General features: G+C 49.4%; 1 protein-coding gene across 1 annotated transcript; it reads right to left on the reverse strand.

Moving 5' to 3' along the window:
* Positions 1 to 560: 560 nt before the first annotated feature.
* On the reverse strand, positions 561 to 13,924 carry LOC137535400 (zinc finger protein 345-like). The gene is made up of 5 exons (XM_068257237.1): positions 13,881 to 13,924; positions 10,718 to 10,796; positions 9,627 to 9,724; positions 8,638 to 9,514; positions 561 to 2,008 (listed from the first exon to the last, which is right to left on the reverse strand). The coding sequence occupies exons 2-5, from the start codon at positions 10,749 to 10,751 to the stop codon at positions 561 to 563; spliced, it is 2,457 nt and encodes an 818-aa protein (XP_068113338.1). The 5' UTR covers positions 10,752 to 10,796; positions 13,881 to 13,924.
* Between the last annotated feature and the right edge of the window lie 323 nt (positions 13,925 to 14,247).

Consider the following 14,247-nt stretch of genomic DNA (forward strand, 5'->3'; position numbering starts at 1 on the left):
TGTCCCTGCGTTTTGGCCAGCGCACGTGTGGTACATGGGCAGAGTTGGGACAGCACAGGAGGACGGATGCAGGGTGCCGTGGTCATGGCCAGTTTATCTTCATAGAAATATAGGCATTTAGAAAGCGCGAGTGGAGATATCTGTATGCTACAGGAAGAGAGCATCTCTTCTCTCAGCCAGTCCTGAGCACAGGGGGGGGGGGAGGGGCCCGGCACAGAAGGTCACGTGTTTATGTCCGGGTGGCTGGAGGAGCATGTGGGCAGAATATCCTATACAGGATGATTGGCAGGGTTCTGCAGTGCCGTCACAGGTCAGTAACCTATACAGCATATATGGCAGCTGTCCACCCCAGTCTTCCTCTCCCTCTCTCCCTATTCTCAGCACTCTCATCAGTAACCTGTGCTGTGCCTGTGAGGCAAAGTATTAACTTCAACTTTCCTGAACATTATTAATAATCCCACAGTATTCTACAGAGTACATATTCATGTCACTACCTGTTCCCCAGAGAAGCACAAAATCTTACCCAAGTCCTTCTGTGATATTTCCTACACTCCGCACGATTAGGGCATCTCACCAGTATGAGATCTTTCATGCATAATAAGGCTTGATTTACTACTGAAAATATTTCCCACACACAGCTTCTCATCAGTGTGAGTTTTCTCATGTCTGGCAAGATGTGTTTTACGTCCAAAACGTTTCCCACACTCAGCACATGTATAAAGCTTCTCACCAGTGTGACATCTCTCATGTGTGACAAGATTGCTTGTATGCCCAAAACTTTTCCCACACTCAGCACATGAATAGGGCTTCTCACCAGTGTGACATCTCTCATGTGTGACAAGATTTCGTTTATGCCCAAAACATTTCCCACACTCAGCACATGAATAGGGCTTCTCACCAGTGTGACATCTCTCATGTGTGACAAGATTTCTTTTCTGCCCAAAACATTTCCCACACTCAGCACATGAATATGGCTTACTACGCGTGTGTGTTCTCTCATATCTGACAAGGTCTCTTTTGTATCCAAAACATTTCCCACACTCAGCACATGAATAGGGCTTCTCACCAGTGTGACATTTCTCATGTCTAACAAGATTTCTTTTAATGCCAAAACATTTCCCACACTCAGCACATGAATATGGCTTACCACCAGTGTGAGTTCTCTCATGCCTGGCAAGGTCTGCTTTGAATCCAAAACATTTCCCACACTCAGCACATGAATAGGGTTTCTCACCAGTGTGACATTTCTCATGTCTAACAAGAGTTCTTTTAAACCCAAAACATTTCCCACACTCAGCACATGAATAGGGTTTTTCATCAGTATGCGTTCTCTCATGACTGACGAGCAGTGATTTCCACCCAAAACTTTTCCCACACTCAGCACATGAATATAACTTGTCACCAGTGTGAGTTCTCTCATGACTGACAAGCAGTGATTTCCACCCAAAACTTTTCCCACACTCAGCACATGAATATAAATTATCACCAGTGTGAGTTTTCTCATGTCTGGCAAAACCTCCTTTGTCTCTAAAACATTTCCCACACTCATTGCATGAATAAGGCTTCTCCCCAGTGTGAGTTTGTTCATGTATTTTAAGACTTATTTTACGCCCAAAACATTTCCCACACTCAGCACATGAATAGGGCTTCTCACCTGTGTGAGTTCTCTCATGCATGTCAAGATGACATTTATACCCAAAACATTTCCCACACTCAGAACATGAATAGGGCTTCTCACCAGTGTGAGATCTCTCATGTCTTACAAGCTCTGATTTCCACACAAAACATTTCCCACACATGGAACAGGAATAAGACCCTCCAGCAGGGGGAGAGCTGTGCTGGGTATGTGGCCCCTCAGGGTTAGACAGATGAGGGGAGTCTGGAGGAATATTTGTGGTAACCAGGATAGCTGCAGGAGACTCTTGTCCAGTGACATCATCATCCGTTGTACAGTCTGTGGATACAGAGAGACGATTCTCTGAGAGGTTCCTGATGCCGGGACTCCGCCCTGCAAATAGAGAAACATCTCTTCCTGTTAGAGAATTCTGAGGGGAGGAGCAATTATCATTAGAGATGAAAGAATAGGGTGTGGCGGGCACCAGGGAGGGGATTACGAGCAGCTTCACGACTCACTACTGCAGGTCCTCCTTTCGGCTTGTATGCAGGAAGTGCGGTAGTGTCGTGGGATGCGTCACTTACAGTATGTCATGTATGGAGGGGAATGATACGAATAGGGCTTCTGGGTAAGTAACCCCCTGTCTCCAGCTGTTATACCTGCATTCATTATCAAATAAAATCTGAGTAGCTACTCGGAAGCCCGACACTAAGCTGGCACTGCTGTTCAGCTTCCTTTATTTGGCAATGTGCAGACAAGTAGGCTGTGTGTTACATCATCACTTCACAGTCCATAAGAAGAGACTAAACACGTACCGGTGTGGGGGGGGGGGGGATAATGGAGGGTGCTGGGAGCCTGATGACAGTGCTTCTTCTGAGGCTATACAATACAATACATATATCATTAGGGAGGGTCAGGGAGCTGCTGATAATTCCAAGTTGATGCAAAGTTTATGCAGCTTGGAAATGGGCCAGATGCAGCAGCTGCATACATTTGCATATCATTAGCATTCAAGTTGCACCATCTCAGAGTTATCAGCATGTTACTGCCCATCACTAGTTATCAGCCTGACAGAGAACTGCAGAAGGTTGTGCTCATTACAGGCAGCTAATCACATGACTATGTCCAGAAGAAAGACAGGGCAGCAGTCACATGACCAGGGTGTATGAGCGTGCAGAGAGTCACCCGAGTATCAGCCTCAGATCACAGTGTGCTGCGTGGCTGAACAAGAGCCAGGAAGACTGGAAACAGAGGCTGCAGCCACCGGAGCAGCATTATAATGGGACTTTTGTATCTTTTGCATTGAACACAAAAAAGTCAATTTCAAGTAGAAGAGCTGTGCGGGATTGCTGTGGAGAATCACATGACTATAACTTGCATGCAAATTTTATGTAGCTTAAAATTTTGCATTCAGAAATCCATTTCCTGACAGATGTGACCAGCTGCATACACTCTGCATTACATGTGCATACAAGTCAGTTATCTGCACCTCCTGTGTGCCCACTCAATTCTTCCTCTGCACCTCCTGTGTGCCCCCTTCATTCCTTCCTCTGCACCTCCTGTCTGCCCCCTTCATTCCTTCCTCTGTACGTCCTGTGTGCCCCCTTCATTCCTTCCTCTGTACCTCCTGTGTGCCTTCTTCATTCCTTCCTCTGCACCTCCTGTGTACCCCTTCATTCCTTCCTCTGCACCTCCTGTGTGCCCCCTTCATTCCTTCCTCTGCATCTCCTGTGTGCCCCCTTCATCCCTTCCTCTGCACCTCCTGTCTGCCCCCTTCATTCCTTCCTCTGTACGTCCTGTGTGCCCCCTTCATTCCTTCCTCTGTACCTCCTGTGTGCCTTCTTCATTCCTTCCTCTGCAACTCCTGTGTACCCCTTCATTGCTTCCTCTGCACCTCCTGTGTGCCCCCTTCATTCCTTCCTCTGCACCTCCTGTGTGCCCCCTTCATTTCTTCCACTGCACCTCCTGTATGCCCCTTCATTCAATCCTCTGTACCTCCTGTGTGCCCCCTTCATTTGTTCATCTGCACCTCCTGTGTGCCCCCTTAATTCCATTGCACCTCCTGTGTACCCCCTTAATTCCTTCCTCTCTACCCCTTGTGCCCCCTTCATTTATTCCTCTGTACCTCCAGTGTGCCCCCTTCATTCGTTCCTCTGCACCTCCTTTGTGCCCCCTTCATTTTTTCCTCTGCACTTCCTGTGTGCCCCCTTCAATCCTTCCACTGTACCTCTTGTGTGCCTACTTTATTCCTTCCTCTGTACCTCCTGAGTGCCCTTTCATTTTTTCCTCTGCACTTCCTGTGTGACCCCTTCATTTCTTCATCTGTACCTTCTGTGTGCCCCTTTCATTCCTTCCTCTGCACCTCCTGTGTGCCCCCTTCATGTCTTCTTCTGCACCTCCTGTGTGCCCCTTCATTTCTTCCTCTGCACTTCCTGTGTGCCTCCTTAATTTCTTCCTCTGCACCTCCTGTGTGTCCCCTTCATTTCTTGCTCTGCACCTCCTGTGTGCCCCCTTCATTTCTTCCTCTGCACCTCCTGTGTGTCCCCTTCATTTCTTGCTCTGCACCTCCTGTGTGCCCCCTTCATTTCTTCCTCTGCACCTCCTGTGTGCCCCCTTCTTTCCTTCCTCTGCACCTCCTGTGTGCCCCCTTCATTTTTTTTCTCTGCACCTCCTGTGTGCCCCCTTCATTTTTTTCCTCCGCAACTCCTGTGTGCCATCTTCATGTCTTCCTCTGAAACTCCTATGTGCCCCCTTCAATTCTTCCTCTGCACCTCCTGTGTGCCCCCTAAATTCCTTCCTCTGCACCTCCTGTGTGTCTCCTTCATTTCTTCCTCCACACCTCCTGTGTGTCCCCTTCATTTTTTCCTCCGCACCTCCAGTGTGCCCCCATCATTTCTTTTCTCCGCACCTCCTGTGTGCCCCCTTCATTTCTTCCTCTGCACCTTCTGTGTGCCCCCTTCAGTGCCTCCTCTGCACCTCCTGTGTGCCCCTTCATTTCTTGCTCTGCAACTCCTGTGTTCCCCTTCAGTTCTTCCTCTGTACCTCCTGTGTGCCCCCTTCATTTCTTCCTCCGCACCTCCTGTGTGCCCCCTTTATGTCTTCCTCTGCACCTCCTGTGTGCCCCCTCCATGTCTTCCTCTGTACCTCCTGTGTGCCCCCTTCATTTCTTCCTCCTCACCTCCTGTGTGCCCCCTTCATGTCTTCCTCTGTACCTCCTGTGTGCCCCATCATTCCTTCCTCTGTACCTCCTGTGTGCCCCCTCCATGTCTTCCTCTGTACCTCCTGTGTGCCCCCTTCATTTCTTCCTCCTCACCTCCTGTGTGCCCCCTTCATGTCTTCCTCTGTACCTCCTGTGTGCCCCATCATTCCTTCCTCTGTACCTCCTGTGTGTCCCATCATTCCTTCCTCTGTACCTCCTGTGTGTCCCCTTCATTTCTTCCTCAGCACCTCCTGTGTGCCCCCTTCATGTCTTCCTCTGCACCTCCTGTGTGCCCCCTTCATTTCTTCCTCTGCACCTGTGCCCACTTCATGTCTTCCTCTGCACCTCCTGTGTGCTCCCTTCAATTCTATCTACGCACCTCCAATGTGCCTCCTTCATTTCTCCCTCTGTACCTTCTGTGTGCCCCCTTCATTTCTTCCTCCGCACCTTCTGTGTGCCCCCTTAATTCCTTCCTCTGCACCTCCTGTGTGCCCCCTTCATTTCTTTCCTCCACACATCCTGTGTGCCACCTTCATGTCTTCCTCCGAACCTCCAATGTGCCCCCTTCAATTCTTCCTCTGCACCGCCTGTGTGTCCCCTTAATTTCTTGCTCTGCACCTCCGGTGTGCCCCTTAATTTCTTCCTCTGTACCTCTTGTGTGCCCCCTTCATTTCTTCCTCTGTACCTTCTGTGTGCCCCCTTCATTTCTTCCTCTGCACCTCCTGTGTGCCACCTTCATTCCTTCCTCTGCACCTCCTGTGTGCCCCCTTCATTTCTTTCCTCCACACATCCTGTGTGCCACCTTCATATCTTCCTCCGAACCCCCAATGTGCCCCCTTCAATTCTTCCTCTGCACCGCCTGTGTGTCCCCTTAATTTCTTGCTCTGCACCTCCAGTGTGCCCCTTAATTTCTTCCTCTGTACCTCCTGTGTGCCCCCTTTATTTCTTCCTCCACACCTCCTGTGTGCCCCCTTCATGTCTTCCTCTGCACCTCCTGTGTGCTCCCTTCAATTCTATCTACGCACCTCCAATGTGCCTCCTTCATTTCTTCCTCTGCATCTCCTGTGTGCCCCCTTCATTTCTTCCTCCGCACCTCCTGTGTGCCCCCTTCATTCCTTCCTCTGCACCTCCTGTGTGCCCCCTTCATTTCTTTCCTCCACACATCCTGTGTGCCACATTGTCTTCCTCCGAACCTCCAATGTGCCCCCTTCAATTCTTCCTCTGCACCTCGTGTCCCCCTTCAGTGCCTCCTCTGCACCTCCTGTGTGCCTCCTTTATTTCTTCCTCCGCACCTCCTGTGTGCCCCTTTATTTTTTCCTCTGCACCTCCTGTGTGCCCCTTTATTTCTTCCTCTGCACCTCCTGTGTGTCCCTTCATTTCTTCCTCTGCACCTCCTGTGTGCCCCTTTATTTCTTCCTTTGTACCTCCTGTGTGCCCCCTTCATTTCTTCCTCCACACCTCCCTGTGTGCCCCTTCATGTCTTCCTCTGCACCTCCTGTGTGCCCCCTTCATGTCTTCCTCTCTACCTCTTGTGTGCCCCCTTAATTTCTTCCTCTGTCCCTCCTGTGTGCCCCCTTCATGTCTTTCTCTGCACCTTCTGTGTGTCCCCTTCATTTCTTCCTCTGCACCTCCTGTGTGTCCAATTCATTTCTTCCTCTGCACCTCCGGTGTGCCCCCATCATTTCTTTTTCTGCACCTCCTGTGTGCCCCCTTCATGTCTTCCTCCGCACCTCCTCTGTGCCCCCTTCATGTCTTCCTCCGCACCTCCTGTGTGCCCCCTTCATGTCTTCCTCCGCACCTCCTGTGTGCCCCCTTCATGTCTTCCTCTGCACCTACTGTGTGCCCCCTTTATGTCTTCCTCTGCACCTCCTGTGTGCCCCCATCATTTCTTTTTCTGCACCTCCTGTGTGCCCCCTTCATTTCTTCCTCTGCACCTCCTGTGTGCCCCCTTCATGTCTTCCTCTGCACCTCCTGTGTGCCCCCTTCATGTCTTCCTCTGCTCCTACTGTGTGCCCCATTAATTTCTTCCTCTGCACCTCCTGTGTGCCCCCTTCATTCCTTCCTCTGCACCTCCTGTGTGCCCCTGTAATTTCTTCCTCTACACCTGTGCACCCCCTTAATTTCTTCCATCGCACCTCCTCTGTTCCCCCTTCATTACTTCCTCTGCATCTCCTGTGTGCCCCCTTAATTTCTTCCTCTTGAACTCCTGTGTGCCCCCTTCATTTGTTCCATCACAGCTCATGTGTGCCCCTACAGTGCATCCTCCTCATGTCCTGTGAGCCCCCTTAATTTCTTCTTCTGCACCTCCTGTGTGCCTTCTTCATTTCTTCCTCCGCAACTCATGTGTGCCCCCTTCATTTCTACCCCTGTACCTCCTGTGTGCCCCCTTCATTTCTTTCTCTGCACCTCCTGTGTGCCCCCGTAATTTCTTCCCCGGCACCTCCTGTGTGCCCCCTTCATTTCTTCTTCTGCACCTCCTGTGTGCCCCCTTCATTTTTCCTCTACACTTCCTATGTGCCCCCTTCATTTCTTCCTCTGCACCTCCTGTGTGCCCCCTTCATTTCTTCCTCTGCACCTCCTGTGTGCCCCCTTCATTTCTTCTTCTGCACCTCCTGTGCACCCTCTTCATTTCTTCCTCCGCACCTCTTCTGTGCCCCCTTCATTTATTTCTCTGCACCTTCTGTGTGCCCCCGTAATTTCTTCCCCGGCACCTCCTGTGTGCCCCCTTTACATCTTCCTCCGCACCTCCTGTGTGCCCCCTTCATTTCTTCCTCTGCACCTCCTGTGTGCCCCCTTCATTTCTTCCTCTGCACCTCCTGTGTGCCCCCTTCATTTCTTCCTCTGCACCTCCTGTGTGCCCCCTTCATTTCTTCCTCTTGAACTCCTGTGTGCCCCCTTCATTTTGTTCCATCACAGCTCATGTGTGCCCCCTACAGTGCATCCTCTAGTCTTCATGTCCTGTGTGCCCCCTTCATTTCTTCCTCTGCACCTCCCGTGTGCCCCGTTCATTTCTTCCTCCACACCTCCCGTGTGCCCCCTTCATTCCTTCCTCTGCACCTCCTGTGTGCCCCCTTCATTCCTCCCTTTGCTAATCCTGTGTGCCCTAATGCCTAGCCTCCCTTGCCCTACATGTACCTAAACTGAAACTCTCCCACCCAATGCCCTTATCCACCCTCTAAATACCAAAACCTCACCTCATAACCCGGGACCCAAATGACTGACACTTGTAGCTGATCGTCTACAATGACTAATTCCTATATAGAAGCCGATCGGCTCCAGCATACATCAGGTGGTAGGTTTTTGTGTCCCTTTGCTGGCTGCAAAAGTTGGGCGGTCTGCACTGGCTGATGGGCAGTGACAGGTGGTGGGTTTAGCAGCAGATGGTGGATGATGCTGGCTGGTGACAGTGAGTAGTGAGAGTTTATATTTTTAAAGTTTACATTTCCCTGGTGGTAGTGGGTGGAATGATTGGCAGAACATCCTCATCCTCTCTGGGAGTCAGGCTGAAAGCTGCCTGCAGGGGGCACATTCCTCCCTCCATTGTTTCACTCACAGCCCATGAGACCGCTCTACACTGACTACATATGTAAGGGGCGGGGCCTCTTTTAACTGCAGAATAATCATAACTTTCCCTCTAAATAGCTGGCCAACTAAACCAATCATGTGGGGGGGGGGAGGAGTAAACAGCCAACAAGTGACTCCCCAGAGCTCCAATAGCTTAAAGGCTCCACATTACAGGAGCATGAAAGGGCAAAGAGTGGAACTTGGTGGCGCTCCAGGTGCAAGCCTGGAATGTCTGTGCCTAAAAACAGCATTGACTCACCTGCACTGCCCTCTGCAAGAGTGTTCTCCACTTTAATTGTCCCCATCACATCTCCAACCTCCGCAGACTGCTGATCACTCCTCACATACGTCTCTTCTTCCTTAATTGACCTCATCATGTCACCCTCCTCCATAGACTGCTGATCTCTCCTCACATACATCTCTTTTTCTTCCTCTTTAATTTTCCTCATCATGTCACCCTCCTCTACAGACTTCTGATCACTCCTCACGTACGTCTCTTCCTCCTTTTTAATTGTCCTCATCATGTCACCATCCTTTGCAGACTGATCACTCCTCACATACGTCTCTTCTTCCTCCTCTTTCATTGTCCTTATCATGTCACCCTCCTCCACAGACTGTTGATCACTCCTCACATACGTCTCTTCTTCTTCCTCTTTACATATCCTCATCATGTCACCCTCCTCCACAGACTGCTGATCACTCCTCACATACGTCTCTTCTTCTTCCTCTTTAATTGTCCTCATCAAGTCACCCTCCTCCATAGACTGCTGATCACTCCTCACATATGTCTCTTCTTCTTCCTCTTTACATATCCTCATCATGTCACCCTCCTCCACAGACTGCTGATCACTCCTCACATACGTCTCTTCTTCTTCCTCTTTAATTGTCCTCATCATGTCACCCTCCTCCACAGACTGCTGATCACTCCTCATATACGTCTCTTCTTCTTCCTCTTTAATTGTCCTCATCATGTCACCCTCCTCCATAGACTGCTGATCACTCCTCACATATGTCTCTTCTTCCTCTTTACATATCCTCATCATGTCACCCTTCTCCACAGACTGCTGATCACTCCTCACATGCGTCTCCTCCTCTTCCTCTGTAACCCCAGCATTTACACATATCAGATTTCCGCCCTGAGTAGAAGAAATGAGAGATAATTTAAATGGTGAACACAGATAACAGCATATGCAGAAATGAACAATGTCACACAGCTTGTGGTCTCTGGGGACTTTTAGGCCCATCTACCTGATAATGGTGGGGGATGGTGCGGTCTTCATGTGGACAATCTTCACAATAAAGAGGACCTGCACATCTCTCTGGTGGGTTTCTGTTACTGGATACATCTGCAGGAAACAGACACAATGACTGAATACATTGTCTCTATGAGTGTATCAGATGATGGGGGATCTAGGTGGACATTTCTGGGAATAAAGAGAACCTGTACATCTCTCTGGTGGGTATCTGTTACTGGATACATCTGTAGAAAGCATGCACACTTAAGCTGGCCATACACTGGCGCGATTTGCGGCCGTTTTGACAGCAGATTCGATCACTGGGATCGAATCAGCTGCCAATCGTTCGCGCTACACGCCGAATTTCGATCCATTTCGTCCGATCCCGTTGATCGCTCCGTGCGGAAAATTACCGTCGATCGCCCGCGGGTAGGGAGCGCGTCGCTAGCGGCGTTCGAGTGCCCGACGACCGACGCAATAGAGCGGCAATACATTACCTGCTCCGCCGGCGCGACTACCCCCGGTCACCGCTGCTCCGTGTCCGCGCTGGTCTCCGGCACGCTTCAGTTCCTCCTGCCCGACAGGAAGTTTAAACAGTAGCATGCCGGACCTGGAGACCAGAGCGGAGAAGACAGCGGAGACCTGGGGACTGGAGTCGCGCCGGCGGAGCAGGTAATGTATGCGGGCGGGGGGAGCGGCGACAGCAGCACCACCACCACAGATTGTGAACGGTTTCAAGCTGAAATCGGTTCACAATCTGTTTGCAGTAAAGGTAGCCATACGATCCCTCTCTGATCAGATTCGATCAGAGAAGGATCTATCTGTTGGTCGAATCTGATGGCAAATCGACCAGTGTATGACTACCTTAACTGAATGCATTGTCTCTATGTGTTTATCAGATGATGGGGGATCTAGGTGGACATTCCTGGGAATAAAGAGGACCTGTACATCTCTCTGGTGGGTTTCTGTTACTGGACATATCTGTAGAAAGCATACACGCTAACTGAATGCATTGTCTCTATGTGTTTAGCAGATTATGGGGGGAGCTAGAAGGACCCTCCATACTGCTCTCTCTTTTTGTAAGAAATGAAAGCCTCCTCTTACCTGGTGATGTGAGTGGCGGCTGATTCTCCATCATGGTGTCCTTGTAGAGGTCCTTGTGTCCTTCTCTATACTGCCACTCCTGCATGGAGAAATAGACGGGGACATTCTGACACCCTATAGGAACCCAACACGAGAACAATGATACAGTCACCTCCCAGACACACCCCTTCTTGTTACTGGATAATTTCCATAATTCCCAGCACCTCTCCTGTCAGAGGCTCTATCACCTTCCCGATGACTTCCAGAATCTTCTGCTTGTTGTGTCCCTCAGACAAAATTACTTTACATACTGGAGGATATTTGCAATGCTGAGGGACACAGAGGGTGGGGGTCATTACATACTGGATGATAATGGCAATGCTGGGGAACACATGGGAGGGGGGCATGGCAATACTGGGAAAGAAATGGCATAACTGGGGTGGGGGACATTACATATTGGAGGATAATGGCAATGCTGGGCGACACAGGGGGACATGGCTATACTGGGAAAGAAATGGCATAACTGGGGTGGGAGACATTACATACTGGAGGATAATGGCAATGCTGGGGGACACAGGAAGGACAGGGCTATAATGGTAAACAAATGGCATTACTGGGTTGGGGGACAGAGATCATGGGGCTCTATAGCAAAACTTTTATGAGGCCCTTAGCTGTAGGCACTCTTAATCAATGCCACCTGCCCCTACCCTATGGATATGAGTTAATTGGACAATTTACATTCTCATGCAATTAACACTGCACAAAGTTCATGGGCACTGAGACAAAGTCAGAGGGTGGAGGAACACAAGAAAGTTAATGGTGAATACATACGGTGACCATATGTCCCGCTTTACCCGGGACGCGTCCCGCCTTCGGGGGGCGCTGTCCCAGGCTGCATGAGGTCCCGGGAAACGTCCCGCTTTTAGCAGCGGGACGTCCTGGCCTCGGGACTCTGGCCACCGTACAATGAACTAGCCGCAGCGTCTCATAGACGCTGCGCTAGTTCATTCCCTGCAGCCCCGCTCCAGCAGCCTGCATATTCCTCCGGCAGGCACAGGCACAGCAGGGCTACGGGAAGATGGCGTCCGGAGGCGGAGCCCTGTACTGGAGACTATTTGTGTCTCCAGTACAGGGCTCCGCCTCCGGACGCCATCTTGCCGTAGCTCTGCTCTGCCTGTGAGAGGCTGAGCGGGAGATTGAAGATCGTACAGGCCAGGGGGAGCTGCACACACCAGAGGCCGGCTGCGTGAGGGGACGTCTTCTGCCAGGTGAGTAAATGCTTTTTCTTGCAGGTGAAGTGTTTGCTCACATTGTGTACATTTTGTACTGACATGTTTGCCCAAATTGTGTTCATTTTGTACTGACATGTTTGCCCAAATTGTGTTCATTTTGTACTGACATGTTTGCCCGCAGTGCGTTTATCTTGTACTGACATGTTTGCCCGCAGTGCGTTTATCTTGTACTGACATGTTTGCCCGCATTGCGTTTATTTTGTACTGACATGTTTGCCCGCAGTGCGTTTATTTTGTACTGACATGTTTGCTCGCAGTGCGTTTATTTTGTACTGACATGTTTGCTCGCAGTGCGTTTATTTTGTACTGACATGTTTGCCCAAATTGTGTTCATTTTGTACTGACATGTTTGCCCGCAGTGCGTTTATCTTGTACTGACATGTTTGCCCGCAGTGCGTTTATCTTGTACTGACATGTTTGCCTGCAGTGCGTTTATCTTGTACTGACATGTTTGCCCGCAGTGAGTTTATCTTGTACTGACATGTTTGCCCGCAGTGCGTTTATTTTGTACTGACATGTTTGCCCGCAGTGCGTTTATTTTGTGCTGACATGTTTGCCCGCAGTGCGTTTATTTTGTGCTGAAATGTTGCCCCCATTGCGTTTATTTTGTGCTGACATGTTTGCCCCCATTGCGTTTATTTTGTGCTGACATGTTTGCCCCCATTGCGTTTATTTTATGCTGACATGTTTGCCCCCATTGCGTTTATTTTATGCTGACATGTTGCCCGCAATGCGTTTATTTTGTGCTGAAATGTTGCCCGCAATGCGTTTATTTTGTGCTGAAATGTTGCCCGCAATGCGTTTATTTTGTGCTGACGTTGCCCATTGCGTTTATTTTGTGGTGTCTGGGGTAACTGTTGCTGCATTTATTATTTAATGGTCATAGTTGGCTATGCTTGCTGCTTTGGGGTTACAGTATACTATTTAAATAGCATCACACAGTTTCTGCACACCCATGATGTGAATCCACGTTTGACCACATCACGGCGTAAACACTGCTTTCTTATGCCTCGCTGTTGCATCATTACGTTAGCTCCGCCCATAGAATGTCATGGCCACGCCCATTTTTCACGCGCGCTGCAGACACTTATTATTCAATGCGGCGCGCGGAAGCCCCCCCCCCCCCCCCCATTCCCCCCGTCCCAGGTTGAGCCTACAAAAATCTGGTCACTGTAGAATACATTAAGTACTAACTGGGCCCCCTATCCTCCAGGGCCCCATAGCAGCTGCTATGGCTATTGCTGCACCCCTGATGTCCACCCGACCTCTGCTCTGCCCAATATATAACAAGTACATACCTCCCAACTTTTTGAGATGAGAAAAAGGGACACTTAAGCCATGCCCCTGCTACACCCCTGGCCACGCCCTCACCACGCCTCTAGTCACGCATACCATAAAGATTTCATAAGAAACCTATGTTGTTTTATAATTCAAACCACACTGGTCCTTTTGTATCCTGGTTCATTTTCCTTCATAGTAACATTTTAAAATTAGTAATATATCAATTTAAAGGTTGGGAATAAAGTTTAGTCAATCAAACACGTTTTTAGTATAGAAATATATATATTTACATAGAAAGAGGGACAAAGTCCTGAAAGAGGGACAAATGAGGGTGACAGAGGGACAGGGCTCCCAAAAAGGGACTGTCCCTCCGAAAAAGGGACAGTTGGGAGCTATGCAAGTATGTCCACCCCGACCTCTGCTCTGCTCAATATATAACAAGTATGTCCACCAGACCTCTGCTCTGCCCAATATATAACAAGTATGTCCACCCCGACCTCTGCTCTGCCCAATATATAACAAGTATGACCACCCCGACCTCTGCTCTGCCCAATATAGAACAAGTATGTCCACCCCGACCTCTGTTCTGCCCAATATATAACAACAATTACCTCTTCCAACAAGGTGCTCCCCCCACTTCCTGCAACTTTTCTTCCTGCTGCGGTACATCACTTCTTTCCTGTGACATCACTTCCTATGTGTGATATCACCATCTAGTGGAGAATAGACTAACTGCAGCCTCTGTTTGTAGAATCTCCTGCACTCAGCAATCTATTATTATTATAATTACTGTAGAACTATGATTGCTGTTATCATTTTCTGTTGTTACACAACAGCCTCATCTACAGACGTATTACATATAGTTATAACAATAAAAATGAATAACAAAAAAACTAACCTCAGAAAGTCCTGCAACTTCCACCTCTGTCACATCTGCAATATCCACCCTTTCCTGACCTCTGTCACCACCAAACTCCT

Source organism: Hyperolius riggenbachi, chromosome 10 (assembly GCF_040937935.1).
Source record: "Hyperolius riggenbachi isolate aHypRig1 chromosome 10, aHypRig1.pri, whole genome shotgun sequence".
Taxonomy (NCBI): Eukaryota; Metazoa; Chordata; class Amphibia; order Anura; family Hyperoliidae; genus Hyperolius; species Hyperolius riggenbachi.